General features: G+C 34.0%; 1 protein-coding gene across 1 annotated transcript in view; it reads right to left on the reverse strand.

Moving 5' to 3' along the window:
- Positions 1-22,162, reverse strand: part of LOC136038109 (26S proteasome non-ATPase regulatory subunit 3-like) — a 51,282-nt gene that overhangs the window by 20,488 nt on the left and 8,632 nt on the right. The window contains exons 2-6 of the mRNA XM_065721124.1: positions 14,231-14,421; positions 11,093-11,243; positions 10,281-10,401; positions 6,940-7,051; positions 330-627 (exon numbers count right to left, since the gene is read on the reverse strand). Of these exons, the coding sequence (XP_065577196.1) occupies positions 330-627; positions 6,940-7,051; positions 10,281-10,401; positions 11,093-11,243; positions 14,231-14,421 (873 nt within the window). The remainder of the gene's footprint in view (positions 1-329; positions 628-6,939; positions 7,052-10,280; positions 10,402-11,092; positions 11,244-14,230; positions 14,422-22,162) is intronic.

Consider the following 22,162-nt stretch of genomic DNA (forward strand, 5'->3'; position numbering starts at 1 on the left):
GCAACATAAGTCTTATGTAGGAAATAAGCCTTAAGCAACACAAGCCAATCAGATTATAAGCCTTACGAACGACATGAGCCTTAAGCAACATAATCACATCAGAACATACGCCTTAAGAAAGACAAGCCTTAAGCAACACAAGCCTTAAAGTAAGAATTAGTCTTAAGGAACACAAGCATATCAGAATACAAGCTTTAAGAAAGAAATGAGCCTTAAGCAACACAAGTCTTTGAGAACATACAACTTAAGAAAGACGTAAGCCTTAAGCAGTGCAAGTCTATCAGAGCATAAGCCTTAAGCAACCTAAAAAGATACAAATTTAGTGATACCTTGAGTCAGTTGAAAATACGGAGCCAACGATCTTCTCATGTTCTTTTGCCTAAATACACTCCTTTCTGGTATCTTCCCCATTAAGAGTTCTACAACAATAATCATCTTCTGAACAATTTGCTTAAAACCCAGTGCTGTGCTTTGTGGTGCCTTTTGAATAGCCTGCTGAAGATTCTTGTAAGCCTGAGAGTATTGTAGCTGAATGGCTTTAACTCGGCCTATATAGTATAAGTAGCGAGACCATTCATTGTTGTTGGCTGATTCAGGGAAGGCCGCTTTGGATGCAAGCTTGTCGGCCTGTAATTTAAAGGTGATACATCACATATTCAAGCAAACCTGACTGCATTTAAATGCATGCTATTATAGGGTAAATACAAAGAATATACATATATATATAAAATATACTATATGATAAATATAAGTACAATATAGATACATATAAGATAAATAGGCAAATAAGTAACATTCCAAGAACGATCTACGATTTTGAAATAAAAAACAATAGGGCAAATATATATATATATATATATATATATATATATATACTAGCTGTTGGTGGGGGCAGGTTTACCGACCCTTGAACATGCAACGTACAATTGTCCATGGGAAAAACAATCAGTATTAAGATCTATACCACATTTTTCTAATGTATATATATATATATATATATATATATATATATATATATATATATATATATATATATATATATATATATATATACATATATATATATATATATATATATATATATATATACATATATATATATATATATATATATATATATATATATACATACATATATATATATATATATATATATATATATATATATATATATATATATATATATATATATATATATATATATATATATATATATATATATATATATATATATATATATATATATATATATATATATATATATATATATATATATATATATATATATATATATATATATATATATATATATATATATATATATATATATATATATATATATATATATATATACAATTGTCCATGGGAAAAACAATCAGTATTAAGATCTATACCACATTTTTCTAATGTATATATATATATATATATATATATATATATATATATATATATATATATATATATATATATACATATATATATATATATATATATATATATATATATATATATATATATATATATATACATATATATATAATAATTAGTTTCCTATTTGGGCCTTTTGAGCTACCGAGCTCAATCCATCATCAGGCAGGAGAGTGGAGGCTAAATTTATGTTATCAGGACATCTGTTAGACAAAATAACCTTGACCGAACTTCGGGGCGCAGGAAAAGGAAAAGAATCTCTATATTCTGAACATGAGGACATCAAGCCGAGGGGGTTACCAGATCTGAACATGTTGTTTCTTTCGTAAGGAAAAACATAGTTTTTAATTTGTCTTGATCAAATAATAATAACAAAAAAATAAAAAACACCTCTGTTTCTAAATACATTAAAAAGTAAAAAAAAAAAATCCTGCAGCATTAAAGGAACTAAAATTATTATAGCCAAAAATAAAAGTGTATGGCAGCCATGACACTTGTTTTTAACTATTCAAGGACAATTTTCTTCTAGGCTTTTCTACGCTATAATGTTTGTTCTTAAAGCATTTCAATTTTTTCTGGGCAGCAGGAAGTTTTTTTATGCTTTTAGTTTATTTGAGACAAAAGCAATTTTAAGAAAAAAGTGTTTCGAGTTTTATTTGCTCTTTTGAGTATTCGGTAAATCTTCAAGGCAGAAAAGTAAATCTTCTCACTCTGAAATTGATGGTATACATTTCAGGCTCAAACACTGAAATTTTCACTAATACATAAAAAAAACTCAAAAACTTATAAAGATTCTGGGTCTGTTTTAGGGAAAGACCCTGCCTTTCATCGATGCAACCAGTGTAGTATCTTGTCTGCATAATCATTTTAGGTATTATTTCCCTGTATCCAACCTGGATTCGACTTTTGCATTCACAAACAACCTGGTTTTAGAATGATTTAATATTATTTCCAACGCTAACACCAAGTCAAATAGGAAAATAATGAAAAATATCAAACCAAAGAAAAATCTTAGAGATCCAAGGTGCTGCTTTTCCTTGAAAAAGAAGATGAGTATCTTCTTTCTGATATTATTCCGTCGCCTATTTTATCAATTTGGCATCAAACAATTCAGGCATGCAAATGCGTCGAACGTTCTTTATTTATATAACTCGAGCGATTTCGCGATTCAAGGGATAACTCGGAGGTTCGCTCAACTGATTTATAAATGGATGTAACGATGGGAAAATCGTATTTGACACTTATTCTAAAATAAAAAGACACAAATGACAAGTCAGAATAATGTTAGAATCGAGACAGTGGGGTAGAATCCGGAATTTAATCGGAATCGACTAAAAATAGTCATCTTCTCTTCTTTTTGTTTTTCTTTGTTGTTTATCTTTTTATCAATTCAGCACTACAATCAATTTGTGCTCTGAAGGAGCTAAAATTTTAACCTGAACATCAATCCACAGAAGGTAGGCGGATTCTTTTGTTCTTAAATTTTTCTTCTAGTAAGTAAAGATAATATCTACAAAAATCGTTGCTGACGCGGGAGTTGAATCCAGGAGTCCCTTGTGAATAGTCGAGGCTACCAACCAGGACACCTAACGATTTTCTATTAGCTTTATTCTACCGAATAACAATATATAACCCATCCTGTAAAATATCATTCCACATTATTAAACTTTTTTCTGGATTACAAAACAGCAAGCAAAGGATTTAAGAGGTAGTTAGGTCCGGATTAAAATCTAAGCACAAATGTGCATATTAATTTATTTTGTCAAAAACGAGTCAAACGAGTCATTAACCTCCAATCAATGGAAGATTGAGATTAAAATAAGACAGAAATTAGAGAAGGGGTTACAGAAAAAAAAGTAAATAATATATCTAATAAACAAGTCTGAATAAACTATTATTATCTAAGAGCCATTTCTAGAAGAAAAGATGAGCCATGTATGACAATTAAAAGAGTGAGGCTAATTCGTAAACGACTCACATAACGCAATCAGACAGCGTGTATACTAACTTGCAGCAACCATTTATTTTAGACTATCTTTTTCCGATTTTGAAAAATATTAACAGATAGTAAAGATAAAAGAAAAAACAAGTTTCTCAACTATATCATAGCCGAAATCTTGTTTCTATCACGCCATCGTCAGTTCTTACGCTATTTCGTCTCCTTAAAAAAGGTAAAGCTCCTGGTTCTGACCTGCTGTCTGATAATTTGCAATTACTGCAGGCTGCAGCGAACAGCCTTAATGCCGGGTTGTCTGACATCGGGCTGTCAGTCGCTTCTGCTAAAACTGAATTTCTTGTTATGGCACTTGGTATTAACCAAGTGACATATAGGAATCGCAAATTCTGTTGGTCTGTCGGTCACGGTTTTGCTACTTTAGGCACTTCCAGGTAAGCTAGGACGATGAAATTTTTGGAGGGGAAGGGGAAAATTGGGAGGGGAAAACCGAAAACTTGGAAAACACTTAAAGTGGAGGGATCGGGATGAAACTTGATGGGAAAAATAAGCAGAAGCCGTAGATACGTGATTTACATAATTGGAACGGATCCGCTCTATTGGGGGGGGGGGGGAGTTAATTCTGAAAAATTAGAAAAAATGACGTATTTTTAACTTATGAAGGAGTGATCGGATCTTCAAGAAACTTCATATTTAGAAGGACCTCGTGACTCAGATCTCTTATTTTAAATCTCAACCGGATCCAGCGTAATTGGGGGGGGGCAGTTGAGGGGAACCGGAAATCTTAGAAAATACTTAAAGCGGTGAGATCATGATGAAACTGGATGGAAAGAATAAAAACCTGTCTAAGACACGTGACTGACATAATCGGACCGGATCTGCTCTCTTTGGTGGAGTTGGGGGGGGGGGATAATTTTGAAAATTGAGGTATTTGTAACTTACGAAAGGGTGACCAGATCTTAATGAAATTTGATATTTAGATGGGGCTTGCGCTTTAAAGCTCTAATTTTAAATTCCGACCAGATCCTGTGACATTGGGGGGAGTTGGAGGGGGAAACCGGAATTCTTGGAAAACGTGAAAATTGGGGTATTTTATTTTACGAATAGGTGATCGGATCTTAATGAAATTTGATATTTAGAAGGAATTCATGTCTCAGAGCTCTTATTTCAAATCCCGACCAGATCTTAAGACATTGGGAGGAGTTGGAGGGGGAAATCTTGGAAAACACTTGGAGTGGAGAAATTGGGATGAAGCTTGGTGGATAGAATAAGCAAATGTCCTTGATACGTGATTGACGGAACCGTACTAGATTCGCTCTCTTTGGGGGAGTTGGGGGGAGGGGTTCAGTGATTTGGCGAGTTTGGTGCTTCTGGACGTGCTAGGACGATGAAAATTGGTAGGCGTGTCAGGCAGCTGCACAAATTGACTTGATAAAGTCGTTTTCCCAGATTCGACCATCTGAGGGGGCTAAAGGGAGAGGAAAAATTAGAAAAAATTAGGTAAAAATAACATACGAGTGGGTGATCGGATCTTAATTAATTTTGATATTTAGAAGGACATCGTGACTCAAGAGCTCTTATTTTAAATCCTGACCGGCATTAAGCCTCTTATTTTCCTTTTAAATCAATCTATTGATTCGTAGAATTTTGCTAGAGCTCATACCATATGATCTCTTGGCTCTTAGCTCTTCTTGCCTCGTCATAAGTGCCATATGAGCTCTTAGCTCTTGTTTTTGGTTGTTATCACCCTCCCGATTCAAATATTCAGGTTGGCCCTGAGAGGGGTCCTTACCCTTACTTCACAGATATCTCAGTATGTTGACCCCAGTGTTTCCTGGGTAACAGTAGATAGCACTGGCAGAAAATATTGCCTTTTAATACCTATCAAGGGCAGCACCGTAGTACTATATGTAGCAGCAATGCAGCACAACAGCACGCAGCAATGTATTACTATAAAGTCTTCAGTGTGGTCTTAAGTGTATGATTTATCTCTTTCTTCTTTCTCATTTTCCCCCAGCTACTTTTTATAGAAGCGAGGTCTTAGAAAATTGAGAGGTGGCTCATTCAATTGGAGATTCAAAATGTTAGTGCTCATTAGCGATCGAAGGGCAACCCCCCCCCCCCCCTGCCCTGCCATTTTTACTACCCTACCCCTGAACTCCATGATATTGGACCAAGATTTTGATAATTTCTCATGTTCAGAATAGTTAAAAGTCCAACAAATATACTTCCAAGGAGGACATTACCCCCTAAGACCCTGGGGTAAGGATCATACATAATTCGGTCTATCTTAGTCAAATTTTGTAAGTATTTTCTTCGTGTTCCTATTTGGTCCCCTAACAGTTATATCTCCAAACGTTACGGAGTTTTTGATATATGAGATAAGATGGATGTTTTAGAAGACAGATTCAGAAAGTGATCTGAGCCAGTCGTAGATTTTCCGTTGGGGTGTATTAATCGCTTGGAGTCATTGTTAGTGTATTTTTTGTGTTTGTGATTGATAAGTGTTTTTATTATGTATATTTCTTTTCCCATGCTCCTCTAAGAGCATTTTTGTATGTATAGAGGGTTCAAATAAATTCTTATTATTATTAGACAAATAAAGAGAGGGGTCTTTGCCCCACTTCACAGATATCTCAGTATGTTGACCCCAGCGCTTTCTGAGTAACAGTAGATAGCACTGGTAAATTTTTTCCCTCTGAAACGAACTTGAATTTTCTGCATTAGGTTCCTCATATTTCATCAGTAAGAGTCAACCAAAAAGAAGAAGGAAAAGAGACAGCCATATAATGCAGGTAAACAAGCAGGGGGAGGAAGCTTGGGCAATGTTTACCCTTTCCCTACTCCAAAGAAATTTCAGTTTTTAACACCATCTATGTTCCTTTATTGATTTAAAACTAAGGAAAAGAAAAGCACAGCCCTACAGTGCTTGATATACAGAAGGGGAGGAGCCTTCAGGCAACCCTCGCTCCCTAGACCCTCTCCCACAGGAGTATTAATAATTATGCATTAATTTTCGTTTCTTTTAATTTTTTATCGATTAAAACCACATTAAATGATTTTTATATTTTTTTATTATCCTTATGTTTTGCTCAGCAACGCTAGATAGTATTAATATTTTGTTTCTTGGAGACGAACTCAAGTCTCCTCAAATCCATTTCTCATAGTCTTAAACTTAGCTAGTTGGCCTACAAGAAGGTAAGAGAATGAATTCAGGTAAGAGAAACAATCCTGGATACGGCCCTGTTGATATGGCATTTTTTCCAATTTTCATGTATTTTAACAGCCTTCGTAAAACAAAAATTATATAAAAAAGTTTTCTATTACAATGTTCATATTGTGCAGCTAAGTCTTTAATTTCATTTCATATTTCCTCCAGAGTTCCTTTTATATCTCAATTATAGCTTCCTATATATGTATAATGTGCGAATTTTAGAACAGTTGAATCTCAGAAGCAGTTCGTTTTTCTTATATTTTAGGCTCATATTAAACTAAGAAGATATCAATTTTTTTTTTTTGAATTTCTATTGTAGATTAAAAGGAAATTCCTACAATACCTGATCATAGAGATTGTAATGCAAGTAGTTCCTGAGAAGACAATTGGTCAAAGTTGCCTGGCCATCGAAATCATTTCGAAGGGTAGAAGTACGAAGTCTTGTCAGTAAGAAGCTAAAATTAAACAAATATATAAATATATATTAACAAATCAGGAGACAAATATGTATTGAACTAGCGAAGAAAATATTGCCTTTTAATACCTATCAAGGGCAACACTGTAGTACTATATGTAGCAGCAATGCGGCACAACAGCTGGCAGCAATGTGTAAAGAGTAATAGTATATATATATATATATATATATATATATATATATATATAATGGTAAATATATAATAGTATAAATAGTATATAGTATATAAGTATTATAGCATAAATATATAATAGTATAAAGTAATAGTATAAATAGTATATAGTATATAAGTATAATAGTATAAATATATAACAGTATAAAGTAATAGTATAAATATAAAGAGTAATAGTATAAAGAGTCTTCAGTGTGGTCTTAAGTGTATAATTTATTTCTTTCTTCCTTCTCATTTTCCCCAGCTACTTTTTATAGAAGAAAGGTCTTAGAAACTTGGGAGGTGGCTCATTCAATTGGAGATTGGGAATTTCAGTACTCATTTTAAGGATCAAAAGCGATCGAAGGGCAACCCCCCCCCCTCAGTCCTGTCATTTTTGCTACCCTGCCCCTTAACTCCATGATACCGGACCAAAATTTTGACAATTTCCCATGTTCAGAACAGTTTAAAGGTCCAACAAATATACTTCCAAGGAGGACATTGCTCCCTGAAACCCTGGGTAAGGATCATAAATAATATAAATTACTCACTGTTTACGCATAGGTTTTAAAATAGAAAAAGAGGGTGAGGGCTTGATTGACCTCGGGCGTGCGATTGGCTCAAAACTTTCTAAGCACTTGGTCAAAAGGATCACATATTTTGCTGTGGATAGCCACTTGGAGGGAAGAGGCAATTTCCCCATAGATTCTGGAAAACACTCTCTTGTAGCTTCATTAAATAAATAAAAATCCCCCCCCCGTATTTGGATCAAAAATTTGTAATTTTTTTATCGAAAGAGAGAAAATTTGCACCCCCTCCCCCTACTAACATTTTCTTGAATTGGCTCCACTGGTTTTGATGTAGAAAAGAAGTCTAATTTTCTTGTTGAATTGCACATCAAATTTCTGAAGAAAAGCAGATTCAGGTGTTTTTAAAATGTTACTATTTCTGATATTTATTAAATGGGTTCGGACCTATTTAGAACCCAGGCTACCTAAAAAATGTATAAGGGGTATATGGGTTTATATACTTAAATACGGAGGAAAATATGGGTTTATATACTTCAAATGCCTATTGTGAAGGGAAAAGTTTTTTCGCTTTTATCTTCATCCCAATGTCATTCAAGAGTAAACAAGATATAAGTGAAATTATTACAACTAGTATTTTCCTAGGGGTTTATATACTTAACAATGATTTTAACAAACATAACTAGACAGCGTTGATGGTTTTTCCAAAGAAGAACTCGGGTATCTTCTCCAAAAAGTTTCCAATTCTCTTTGTCTAGAGTTGAGGCAGGCCAAGTTCAGAGTACGGCAGGCAAAGTTAAAAGCTAAAATGAGCTAAAATTTAAAATAAGTAAATTCCAGAGTTTGAGCAACCGATTTTCAGACTTCAAGCAGACAGAGCTCAGAAATTCAAGCAGGCGAAGTCCAGAGTTCTAGGACATAAATGTCAAAGTTCGAACACGCAAAGTTCAGGCAGGTCAAATTCAAAGTTTGAGCACAAAACCTCCAAAAAAGACAAACGACACCACCTGTCTACAGTCAGTAGTCTTCCTTGCCCAGAAAATTTAGCTTTAATGGTGATAGCTACTGCTTTAACTGTATTCTAACTATTCTACACGAGAAAACTACATACAAAATCGATAACTAAATGTTTTGAGCTAAAAAAAAAAAATATATATATATAAAAAAAAAATTATATCTGAATTGCAAAAAAATACAATATGACTGATCCCTAAGATAAGACAAGCAGGGTTGTGAAATTGGCAGTTTCTTAGAATTCTGTAGTCAAGTTCGGTACTTTCTGTGCAATTGAATCAGCGAAATTACTAATAATAAGAATTGCCAACGCCTTGAACAATTTTCAAAGAAGTTTTATTAAATTCTCTTGTAGTAACTTATCCCATATAAAACGAACTAAGATTTCATCTTCTTTTTTTTCAAATTAGACGTGAAGTAATTTCAATTTTAGAGTTTAAATGCGAAACAGAAGTAAATTGTACTTTGGCTCATTCAATGTCGGAGTCAAATAGTTAAATTCACAAAATAAGTAAATTTCAGTTACATTCTGCAAATAAAGAACAACATTCATGTAGGTACTTATTAAGATTCATGCAGGGTAAAACGAATGCAATCACAATCAAAATGGTTGATGATCATTTAAGCCTCTATTTTTGTTAGTATTGATTAATATTATTATATTGATATATATTTGTTAATATTATAAGTATATTATTAAACTACAAAGGACAACGAAATATTATCGTCTGAATTAAGTGGAAACTTGCAACTTGTACAAAATTGAGAAGAATCAAATAAAGGAAGAGGTTGCATATAAAAAGAATAATAAGAAAATGAAAAAAACTATAACTTATATTTAACAAGACAACAAAAAATCGCCTGGAAATCTGGTATAAAGTCCCATTTTTAAGTTGATCGATAAAAATATTAAAATAAAAAAAAAAGAGATGAAAAATTTTAAATAAATAAGATTTAACGATAAACAAAATTTTATAAAAGTAAAAAAAAGTTTCTCTCTTTAAAAGCAGCAAAGGACCCATGTCACAAAGAGGAAATGCAGCAAAAAAAACAAAAAAAAACGAAAAGCAACACAAACTTTAAAAGAAAAAAGTCAAGAAATGAAAAACAACAAAGAACTAAAAAAAGTTCAAGTTAAAAGTAGAAGGAAGACAAAAGAGTTGAATATATGATTGGGTTACTCATGTTTCAACCTTGATCCGGACCAAAATATAAATTAGATTTAACAAGAAAACGAAACCTTCTGGAAATCTGACCATCAAGTCCCATTTCTAAGTTTTTTCATGTAAATACCGATTCTTTGATTAGGAAAAATTAAAACGAGACTTTTTTATGCTCATCAAACTTTGCCAATCGATACATAAGGGCCAGTAGCAATATATGCTAAATCCAGCTAAAAAAAATACATTTGGAAACGTATATAATGTTTTAGATTTTGACAGAATTTCACACTATAAGAAATGAAGTTCTAACTTTATAACTTTATACCTTCTAACTTTATATTTATAACTTTATACCTTCTAACTTTATCCATTTGACCAATCAATTCAAAGCTTCTTTGATAATAGAAATAGCATCTAGCAGCCAATGTGTCTAAGCTTCTTCTGTTTTGAGAAATGACCTTTTGCATTAAGGCATCTAAAAAATAAACAGAATAAACAATTTAATCTAAAAATTTGAACACAGGCTTTAAATGAACATATGCTTTAAATGTACATAGCCTTTAAATGAACATAGGCTTTAAATGAACATAGGCTTTAATGAACCAAAGACTGTCGAAAGCAACAAGAGAGTAAAGTCAATTCTGTCTCTGAGAAAAAAAACTAGCACCATCTATATTTCAATTATCAAGGACAGCAAAAATCAGATCTGAAGAACTTGATTCTAGCATTTTATCTAAGACCCAATATTAAGCAAGATCTTACAATCATTCGATTAACTGAATAAAACAGTATTTTTATTTGGGGGTGGAAAACTAACCTTAAAATTTTTTTGGGTAGTGCTAGATGGTACCCATCTTTTTAAGGACAGGGAGAGGCGCAACTTGAGTTACCCTTCTTGTCAATTTTCTGAACTTTTTAGAATTATCTTAGGGCCAAGAGAAAGGCACAATATATAAATAGAAACCAATAGAAAACGAAGAAGAAGGATAGAAAAAGGATGAAAAGAATTTTACTGAGGGAAGGGAAATCCCTTTGATGATAAAAAAAAAACATCCAAACTATGGCAAGTATTTATTCAACAAATTTTCATTATAATTATTTTTAAAATATTCTTTTAAATAACTATTCAGTCTTACAATATTTGGAAAGACAAAGAAAAAGCTTACCAGATAAATCTGCAGCCTCCTTATTCTTCCCAGTGTCCAAAAGCCTAAGCAGAAGAAGAAGGTGAAAATAAACATCGACTTCAGGTAAAAGGGGAGACGTGGAGGACTTGATGCTTCGCATCCTCTGTTGAACCAAATCATCTCCAGGTACCTACAAAGGAAATAGGACATTTTACAGGGAAGTTGCTGAATCAAAGAAGGAAGGTTTCACCCTCCCATGACATTTTATCCCCCTCCATAAAAAGTGGAATGAAAAAAACTCCTTTTTGTATTTTGCCTCCCCCTACCTACCTAAGTTTGACCAGTTAGCATCCATAAAAGACTATTGTCAACTGTAATATAGCAAGAGCAGAATTTTCGTTACATAAGAGAGGAGTCAACAAACGAAAAAAAAAACATTTTAAGGCCCCGATTTTAAGTGTTTCCATGGAGCGTATAACATTTTAAAGTCCAGTTTTGCTCAAGCAGTACATTTAGATTTTCTAAAATTTAATTCTACTTCCTTATTTTAAACATTTGTTCCAAATTAGTTTTATAACAAAATTTTTTTATTCTTATTTGTAATATTATACATGTTTTTTGGCAGGGGGGCTGACACAAAAACCTTAATATATTGGACAGAGAAGGACCCAAAAATTATCCCTTTTTCGTTAGTGCAAACCTACGATTATGCTATGATTAATCAAGCAATGTGCTTTATTTGGTGTTGTGTCGGTGTTTGAAGTTTGTGTCGGGAAAACTTGTGTGCATACCTCTCTGCTCTACTTTTCTGGTGATGTCTGGGGTCACATTGATAAACATCTAATATTCGCGTACTGGTACGCGTGTAGCCGAATCTTTCAGAACTAAGGGTTCATGTGAGAGGAGAAAGAAGGAGAGTGTCTTAACTACAAACTATTCATTTATTCTACAAAGTCTATATACATAGTGTGAAAACAAACACAAGGGAAGAACGTTACAGAAGTAATGCACGAGAAGAACCAGCTTTAAACGCTTGAGAACTTTGTATATGAATGATTTCCAAGGTCCCTTGAATTAAGGTCCTTAGAAACTCTATTCCATATTCTGATAAAACTCGGCCATCAACAACCCAATAAACCCAGTATCCCACTTTCCAAATTCTAGAACACAAACATCATAAATTCCATGTGTTCCATTCCACGTTTCCAAAACCCAATGTAAATTACAACTTTGACCGCAAATCAAAAATATATCTCTTGTTCCAAGAATTTTATCAAAAGCTTACAGATTCCTCCGCCATTTTTCAAAATTATTTTTATCGAAAATAGTTTTCCACATACAGCAAAAATTTCCTTTTTAACGTACATCATATCGACATAACAATCATTTTAAAAATAGAACTTAAAGGATGGGAAAAAAAATATCCACACAAATGTCATATCATCTGTCACTTGACGAGTCTTACAGGATTGTCCAATTGTAGATTTCTTCACTCATTTTCTAATAGTTCTTTTATGGTTCCAAGGGGAAGTTTGTGTTCATTCATCACTTTCATAAAAATTTCAGTAGAATAATCAAATTGAAATGTCACTATCTTAAGTCACGCTTCCAATCTTGTTCACAGAAAATTTGAATCTTCCAGAGCTAAGGGTTCACGCGGGAGGAAATAGAAGAAGAGTGTCTTTACTATAAACTATTCATTCATTCGCATACTATTCGCCTTTTCGCTTTTATTCGCGTACTATTCGCTTTTTGACTACTAAGGTCTTTTTGTTGGAAACACATTAAAGAGCTGATGCAAGGACCTTAGTGGTGAAAGATTTTTGTTTATTTTATTACCCAGTTTGAAGATTTCCCAAGAACAAGTTATTTGGAGGGCCTGAAATACACCCACGAAAGTGTTTCTCTAACTTTTCATATTTATTCCTACCTGTCTCTACCTTTTACTTTATTTTAGGGACCCTAATTCTAGGTTCCCAGTCACTTTGTCATTAGTTCTCTTTTTTCAAAATGCAATTCCTATTACTTCAGAAGAATTTTAAACCATTTCAAGACTATTTTTAACTTAATTGAATAAGTAGACTTTCAAATGTTTGAAACTTTATAAATCAGTCTTAAGCAAAGACAGGAGGCTCAAAACACTTTCCCAATGAATCATTTGAGCAATACGTTAAACAGTAGAGGACCTGTTTAAAATGGGGCAACTAATTATACTACATGTATCATGCACCCATTGACACTGCACCCAAGATAAACAGCCTATTTTTGTTAGCTCTCAAAATTTAAATAGCTATCTTGAAATTGCTATTTAACAAAACGTGGATAAGTGAGGGCTTAAGAGAGCAAAGGGTAACTGTATGCCGTTGGATGCATTTTGACCCAGTACCCCAAGGTACTATCCTAGGCCCCTCCTTTTTGGTCATGATTAACAGCCTGGCTAAGAAGTTTCCAGAGACGGAAATTTTCTTACAGCACAATGACCTTTCAACAACTCAAGGTTTCACCTTTATAACACAAAGACAGTAAAAGATTATCCAAGACCAATTCACTGTTAAGGAGGGAGGGGCGGTGATAGGCATTTCAAAATACCTTCCCAGTGAATCTTTGAGGCTTTGGATTCATTCCTGAGAATTCCAATCACCCTCCTCTGCTATTTTCCAAGAAAGATAAAAGCATCAAATCTAGAACTTCAATGGGGTATGCTGTCATACAAGTGGCCGCTTTATTTTACAATTGTATTTCCTCTTTTTCCTTATTTCCCTCTTTCACTTTAAAGTTTTTTTTGTCAAATCTTGACAATCACTTTCTTATGAAAAGAATATACAGGGAATATGCAAGATAACATGCACATTCTCAGAATATACAGAGACTATGCAAGAGAAGAAGTTGAAGAAAAGATCAAAAGGAAGCAAGAATTTCATTGGAGGAAAAATATTGAAGTTCAAAATAGTCATCTGTAGGGGTTTTACTCAAGGTAAGAAGAGCAAGGCTGTATCCAGAATTTTGTTCAGGGGAGGGGTTAAAAAAAAACTTGAAAGAACGCATCAAAAATTTGTTTATGTGCCTTTTTGTTATTTTTGGCAAAAATCTGGCAAATGATTTAGGCAAAAATATTGGGGGGGGGGACTTTGTAACCCTCCTGGATAGTTTTGATGAATAAGTAATAAAACCACAAACCTGTTCTAGGTAAGATAGTAGAAAATCCCTGTCTTTGACTGAATGAGTATAAAAGCCATGGATAATCCTTTTGAGAATGTTGTTTGTTAAGATTTTTCTAGTTGTTGGAAGGCTTCTAAGCACACGATGGAGGAATCGGGGTTCTTTAGCCTGTATTGACTTCTCAATCTGTCTAGCATGTTCTCTAATTTCTAGAAAAAAATTATCAAAAATTAATTAGGGTAGTACAAGGGCAATACCTCTTATTATGAGAGGCAATATGGTATTTTTTTTTTAATCCAACTAAGCTCATAACTCCTTCATCTCAAAACTTCAGCTCATCAGTTACAAGAGGTTCCATATAAGCATCAGTTACAAGAGCTTCCATTAGAAGAAGACCTGAATTTGATTTCACTATGGGCCTGTGAGTGTAAACTTGAATTTAACATATAGAAGTACAAGTAAATGCACTATGAGAGAAACAGCATAAGGTTGCAGTACCATATGATAGGAGGGGATGGTTCAAGACCATTGATTGACTCTTTGGCAGAGAGGAGAGATTTGGGAATTGTTGTTGATGAGAAATTTAACAAACATGGACAAACAGCAGTTGCTAAAGCATCCCAGACCCAGACCCTTGGCATAATCCCTTGGCATAACCCTTGGCACAGACCCTTGGCATAACCCTTGTGGGATGCTAAAGCATCCCAGACCCTTGGCATAATCAAGCATACTATACACAGAAGATCTTCCAAAGTTAAGATCAAACTGTATAAGGGTCTTGTGTGACCATTGCTAGAATTTAGGACGAGTGTTGCAACACCCCTGAACAAGGGTGATCAGCAAAAAATAGAATATGTCCAAAGACAGGCAACAAAAGTTGTTGATGGATGCAAGAATCTTGACTAGCCATCTTGATTGAATAAGCTGAAGCTCCTAAAACTTGTGTACAGGCATTGAAGACAGGATGTCATCATGACATAACATAAGCTCTTTAATGCTGACTCTACCTGTCAAAATCTATTTCAGTTTGACGAATCCTCTAGAACAAGGGGGCATAGTAAGAAGTTGTCACAGAGGAGGGCAGATATCAGAGTCTGTCCACTACTAGAGGAGGGCAGATATCTCCACTACTTATCCAATAGTGATTACCCATTGGAACAACCTTCCTGATACTGCTTTAATTGCTCCCTGCATTGATGCCTTTAAGGTTGCTGTTGACAAGAGTTGGTCCATTAAGCCATGGAAGACATAGTTAGATGCAATTGAGTCAACGGCTCCCCATGATCACTAACCAGTGACTACAGGATTTTTTCCTTATTCAGTAAGACAATCCAATTTAAGGCAATTTAAGGTAATAAATCTTAAATCTATAAAAAGACATGACTAAAAAATTGCATTTACAATGCATATATACTCAACCAACATGTCTTCCTAAAAACACATTAGGATAGGCCTTTTAAACTAAATACCAAGAGCCTTTTAATTTAAACCAAGGACAATGCCAAATTTCTTATTTTAATAAATAGCAAATGTTAGTAAAAATTACATTCGAAAAGCACAGGCAAAATAAATTTCTTGAAAACAGAATGTACAATAATGGAAATACTAATAATTTTGAGTTATGTCACACACAATTTGACTACACATTCATCAAAAATACTGGAAAATTCCCATATAAAAGACGCTTGAAGATTCCTTAGAACAATTCTTTATTTTAAGAATAAAGACCCAAACAAAATGGTCTGCAATCAAATAGTGTGCAGCATACTAGACCAAACATACATGAGAAGTTCTTGGCAGAAGGTGATGAACTTATGCTTGAAAAAGCAATCATTATGTGCAGGATCCACGAAATGACCCAGGCGCAGCTTAAAACATTCCATGGGACTAAGTCTAGTCCCATAAAACAAAAGATTGACATCATATCATGTTACCCAAACTGAAACAGCAGTTACAGGAAGCAAGCAGCTCAAACAGAAAACCATACTGTGTCTGTGGCGGAAAATATTCCCCCTACCGGGTCTGTCCAGCAAAGGGCAAGTGATTTCCATATCCAGTTCAAAATCAACACTGGAGCCCGGGTCAGAATCATTCCTAAGAAGTACTTTGACCTTATTACGCCAAAGCCTACCATGAAATTGCTGAATGACATGAGGTAATATGAGCCTTTGGATTGCAAGATTGACCAGTAACTGGAATGGACATCAAGTTTTGTGAATACTTTTGCTCCATATAGCTTGGAGATGATGTCATCTAGAATCCAGGTCAATATCAGTATTTAGTAGAATCTTTGAAAAGGCAATGCTTTCCATTTATATGGACTTTGTCTTAAGGAGCACAGCAAAGGCAATGGGAGAACATGGAATCAAATGGAGAAGTGAAACATTTCTCTACTTAGATTATGATTTAAGCATCCTAGATGAAAGTGTGAGCAAAATGAAATTTTTTTTAGAGATTTTGTGAATTCAAGGTGCTAGAATAGGTTTGAAAATTACTGTCAAGAAGATTAAGTCACTAAGGCTAGGAATAAGTGAAGATGAAAAGGCAGTATATAGAATCATAACATTTATGGTACTTGTACAGTGTTTTACTCAGTCCCCCTAAGAAGAATATAATCAATTTATCTCTTTCTGCATTCTGATGTATTTACCTATTTCTCTGATATGTTTAGTCTAAGAAATTTCTTTGTTGTTTATGGTACCAGTCAGGGTACAATCCTTGTTTATAGTCTTTTTGTTTATTGTCATTTATTGTTGTTTATTTTTATTTGTAACAAGACAAGCCTATGGCTTACTCTGTTTTTCTTTTTTTAATAAAAAATAAACACTGATAAAAGGTGACATTTATTAGCAAATAGATTGATCAAGTAGACAGCTTCACTTACCTAGGTAGTATTATTAGAAACAACAGTGAACGAAGTGAAGATATTAAAGTGGGATAGCCATAGCCCGAGAATGTTCTTACAGTTGAAAAAAATTTGGAAGATTAGGAAGACAAGTCCACCAACCATGAATAGAATATTGGTAGCTGCAATGATGACAGTGGTAGGTATGGTTCTGAAGCATAGGCACTTTGAAAAACAGAAGAAGATTTGCAAGATGTTTTCCAGAGAAATTGCCTATGGATTGTTTTGGAAACCCCACTGGCTGACTGTATTCCAAACAGTAGGCTGTACAAAAAGTTTGGTTCAGTCCTACTTTCTATGGCTATAATGTGAGATAGGTTGAGATGCCTAGGGTATGTGGATGAAGTATGACAGATTATCAAATATTGTCTTTTTTGGCCAACCATTTGAGACTAAATGAATAACACACTGTCCTTGGCTGTGATGAAAGAATGTTTTAAGGAAAGATTTCCTTGGTTGGGAAATGGGAACATCCTGGTAGTGTGTGAAGAGGGAGAATTTGAATACATTAGGATGGAGGAGCATACATAGCTGTATTGACCTCAGGCAGCTTGGTGCTGTGGTGAGTTGTTCAGAGTAGTAGTATGCTTTCTTGACTTCTTGATTTTCTTAATACTCAACATGTTTTTCAAGATTTTCGGTTTGGTTTTAGATCAACACACTCAGCTGAGCATGCATGCCCAACTCTTTTGAATTATTTACATACAGTGCTTGACTCTGGTCTGATACCTGATTCTCATTAGCACGTTTGGCAGCTTTTGGAATTCTGCTACTGGCAGCTTTGGAACTTTTTCTATACCTTCCATTACCTTAAATCAAACTTGCCAGCAATAATGACAAATCCTGCAGATGCCAGTCAATGATTAGGGTGACCCAGCTCATCAAGTACATTCCAACCTGTGCACCATGATATGCTTCACCAATCTCTGTCAACAGCTGACTTAAAGGCATTAGTACTAGCAGGTGTACTCTGGCTAAGGGAATTCTACAGGCCAGTCATACAGTTGGAAAAAAAATATCTTTCACAGTCTAGTATTAGCATGTTTTCTGTAAATTTTAGGGGAATGTCCCCTGAAATTTACTGGGGGGTGAAACCCCAAAATTTATTTGAGTTAATATCTTGGTTGCAAATTAATTTACATGCCATCAATACATCTCTGAACCTATGTTGGTATGTGAGAGTTAGTATTTTTAGCCTTTAGAGTCTGGTAAAATATGTCAAGTTTTGGAATCTGCTTATGCATTTTGTTGCTTAGTGCTACACAATTTCTAGAATTGATAGTCTTCCTTGTTAACTGGTGTAGCAATGGACATCCCAAATTCTAATTCAGGTCAGATCAGGCCTTTTAGGAGCTTAGAAATCCTTGTTAGGGATCTAGAGCAGAATATTCTCTTTATTATTTCAAGAGTTTGGTTGGCTAAAAAAAGGTATGTGTAAATTGTATTTGAGCTTATCATCAACCAAAATGCACTCATCCCCTGCCTAGCTAGTGATTTTTACGATTGTTGAGATAGAAGAGTGAATTGTGGATTTTCTTCTTTTTTTTGGCTATTTTTCTCCCCTGTTCCTTCCTGGCCACAGAACCTTATGAGGAGATTAGGTTGCAGTTGACTTTTATAGGATAAATTTAATGATAAAATAAATGAAGTCAGAAATCAAAGATCTACTCATGTTTTAACATTGTGCTTCCTGAAGATGAGGACAAATATACGCAATTACTCAAATTTACCAAAACAAATTTACCCAAGTTTCATTCACGTAATTCAGCTTTTTTCCAAAATAGCAAGAACTAGAATTTTGCTGGAACATTTTATGGGATTTCCAATACTCAACACCACCTTATCTTGCTCAATATGCAATTGAAGGATATTTCAAGGCGAACTAAAAAAAATATCAGCAAAACTTTGTGTACAGCATAGGTCTATATCCAGCCCCATTAGGGGGGGGGGGACAAGCTGGTGTAAATATTTAGTGGTTGACCACTTCTGAAGGAAACATACTAAAGAGGTTTATTATTTAAGAATTAACGACGCTTCTTGACTACTATGGTCCCTGCGTCTGCCCTGTAGTGCATTCCTGCAGCGTGATTTGATCTCTGGGTCCCGTATTACCAAGCTAAGGTCAAATCCACTGCGCCACCACAGGACCATACTAAAGAGGTAAGAGTAGTAATTTCAGATTTTATATTTTATGCCATTTCCAATATTATAATCACTTTTTTTGTAATATACCCCCTCCCCCTATATGATCCCATATATAGCTCTAGCAGTATACAAAAAAATAAGGGAGACCACTAAAAGAAGGAAATTCTTACTTTAAATAAGCAGCAGGTTTCTATTAATTAGATGACATACTTAGTACTATTCTTACACCATTTTAAAAATAATTCCAGATGATATCTTTACCCAATAAGTAATGTTCCAGTTGAGGAGCTTCTTCTCATCTTAGAAATAGCTGAGTTAGGTGAACAAACTTTTAGGAATGAATTTAAGACCTAAAATAAACCCTGAGAAGGTGTTGTCAAGCTACTGTCTTCACTCTGTCCCTATTTCTATAGCATACTAATCTTCTGGATTGTAAGGGAGATCAGCATAGTGTGGACACTTTCTTACAGAATTGTGGGTAATTTTTCTTACTCAAACTTAGCCTAACCTATAAACTAAAAAAAGCCAACACTCTCCAACATTGTTTCCTGTTGATAGTTATAATTTAAGAGCCAGGGATCATTGATCAAAACTTATAAAAAAAACTATCCTATCCAGAGTCCACAATCAATTCTTTTCCTCAAGAGTTGTAGACTAAATGATTCTTGGAAGATGTAGAATGCATTCAGAATGCTTAAGGTCCCTGGTTGAAATCCACAAAAGATAAAAACTTATCTGGTAGTTTGTCAGCTGAAACACTACTGGTGTTAGTTTTTGAAAATGCAATTCCTATTATTTCAGGAGGATATCAAGCCAAATAATGTATTATTTAAAAATTTAAAAAACAGGCAGAGTATAAATTTGGAAATTCTTTAAAAACTATTAATCAGGATTGAGCAAATTTAGGAGGCTCAAAATATTGTACAAGACACTTCCAGGCATATGATAACATTTATAAGGCAAAATATTATAACAAGGTTTAAAAAATACAACAATTTAGTTGAAAGCAGGTACTAAATTCCTTGCCAAGCTGTGTTAAATTAAACTTAGGTTTAGTTGGTCAAAAGTGTTGAAGGCAAGACTGTATCCAGGGGGTTTAGGGGGTTTGAATCCCCCCCCCCCCTCAATGTTTGTCTGACTTGTAAAAATGACTTGTAAATGGATATAAACAAATTTTGTATGTGCATTTTCAGATTTTTTGTCTATTTAAGAAGTATATCCATTTTTCTAAAGTGTATCTAGTATAGAAAGAATAGGCCTACCTTAACCCCCCTCAATGTTTGTCTGACTTGGAAAAATGTAAGAAAAATGGATATAAATGAATTTTTTATGTGCATTTTCAGATTTTTTGTCTATTTAAGAAGTATATCCATTTTTCTGAAGTGTATCTAGTATAGAAAGAATAGGCCTATCTTAATGACAGTTTTATTCACTTTACTCAACTACTTTCAAGATAGAAAAAAACTCCTCATCCAGAATTTTAGCATCCAATGTTGCAATCAACCATAGGCAAGACAAAAACAAAGAGAGAAAGACAAAAATAGAGCAACACAAATATTGTGCCTGTATGAAACAAGGGATCTTCAATGCTACAAAAACAAGGATGAAAACTAAAATAACCAAATTAAATCCAAAACAAAGAAATAAAATAAGGTAAAATTACAACAGTTCATATAACTGACTTACCAATAAAGTGAATATACCATTTGATGCCTTTTTTATTTATTTTTTATTAATACCAAATATGGTAAGTTTTCAAGCTTGTTGCACTAAGCATAATAAAAAGAAGTTATGAAAATGCTGACAACATAATACAAACATACAAATCTATGAAAAATAACAACTACAACAAACACTGACAAATAATACTATAAACGATTTACTGTGAAAATGTGTTTCTGCTAGTTTTGTTTTTAATCTGTTTATATCATCTGTTAGAAATGTTTCAGATGGAAGGTCATTCCATGGCTTCTACAAGCTGCTATAAAATGAATGTTGGCCTATTTTCCCTTTTGAAAGTGAGGGTACAATTTATGTTGGTGACAACAGGTCCAGTTAGTGTCATTAAATGTATAGAACTGTGATGTACTTATATTATCAATGCCTTTGATTACATGGACTGTGTTAATATAGTCTGCCATATCCCTTCAGAATTGAAGACTTGGCAATCCTAGCCTGTGCAGTCTATTTTCAAATTGCAAATGTTAAAAATATGGTAAAACTTTAGTTGCTCTTTTTTTTTCAAAAAAAAATTTTTTCAACCCTTACTCTGTCTTTTGTATTCAATGGATACCATACTGACTAATTGTATTTGAGTTTAGGTCAAACTGTTGATTTATAAATGGCAATGAATGAATGAAGATTAAACTCACAGAAATTGCATCTGAGACATAATGGCTGATAGTTTGCCACACAAGTTACTTCAGAGACATGCCTGTCAAACCTAAGACTAGAATCAAAATGAACACCAAGGTTACAGACATTTTCAACAGGTAAAATTGAATGTCCAGCAAGATGGTAATGGTAACTTTGTTCTACTTTGCAAAAGTAATGGACAATCCTACACTTATTTTTGTTGACAAACATGGAGTTGACAGTACACCAATTGTGCACTGCATCCAAGTCTTTTTGAAGCAATGAAGCTTCATCTGAGTTTGTCAAGGAGCAGTAAAGCTTTACATCATCTGCAAACATTTTAACTGTGGAATGGTGGACAACAAGAGGCAAGTCATTGACGAAAAGGCAGAAAAGTACCAGACCAAGGCAACTACCTTGTGGAATGCCACTTAAAACCATCTCAGCAGAGTACAAGGCATCACCTACAATCACTTGCTGTATCCTGCCTGTTAGATAATCACCAAACCAATTCAATGTTCTGGCATCAAGGTGATATACCTCAC

The sequence above is a fragment of the Artemia franciscana genome, chromosome 17, assembly GCF_032884065.1.
Source record: "Artemia franciscana chromosome 17, ASM3288406v1, whole genome shotgun sequence".
Lineage (NCBI taxonomy): Eukaryota > Metazoa > Arthropoda > Branchiopoda > Anostraca > Artemiidae > Artemia > Artemia franciscana.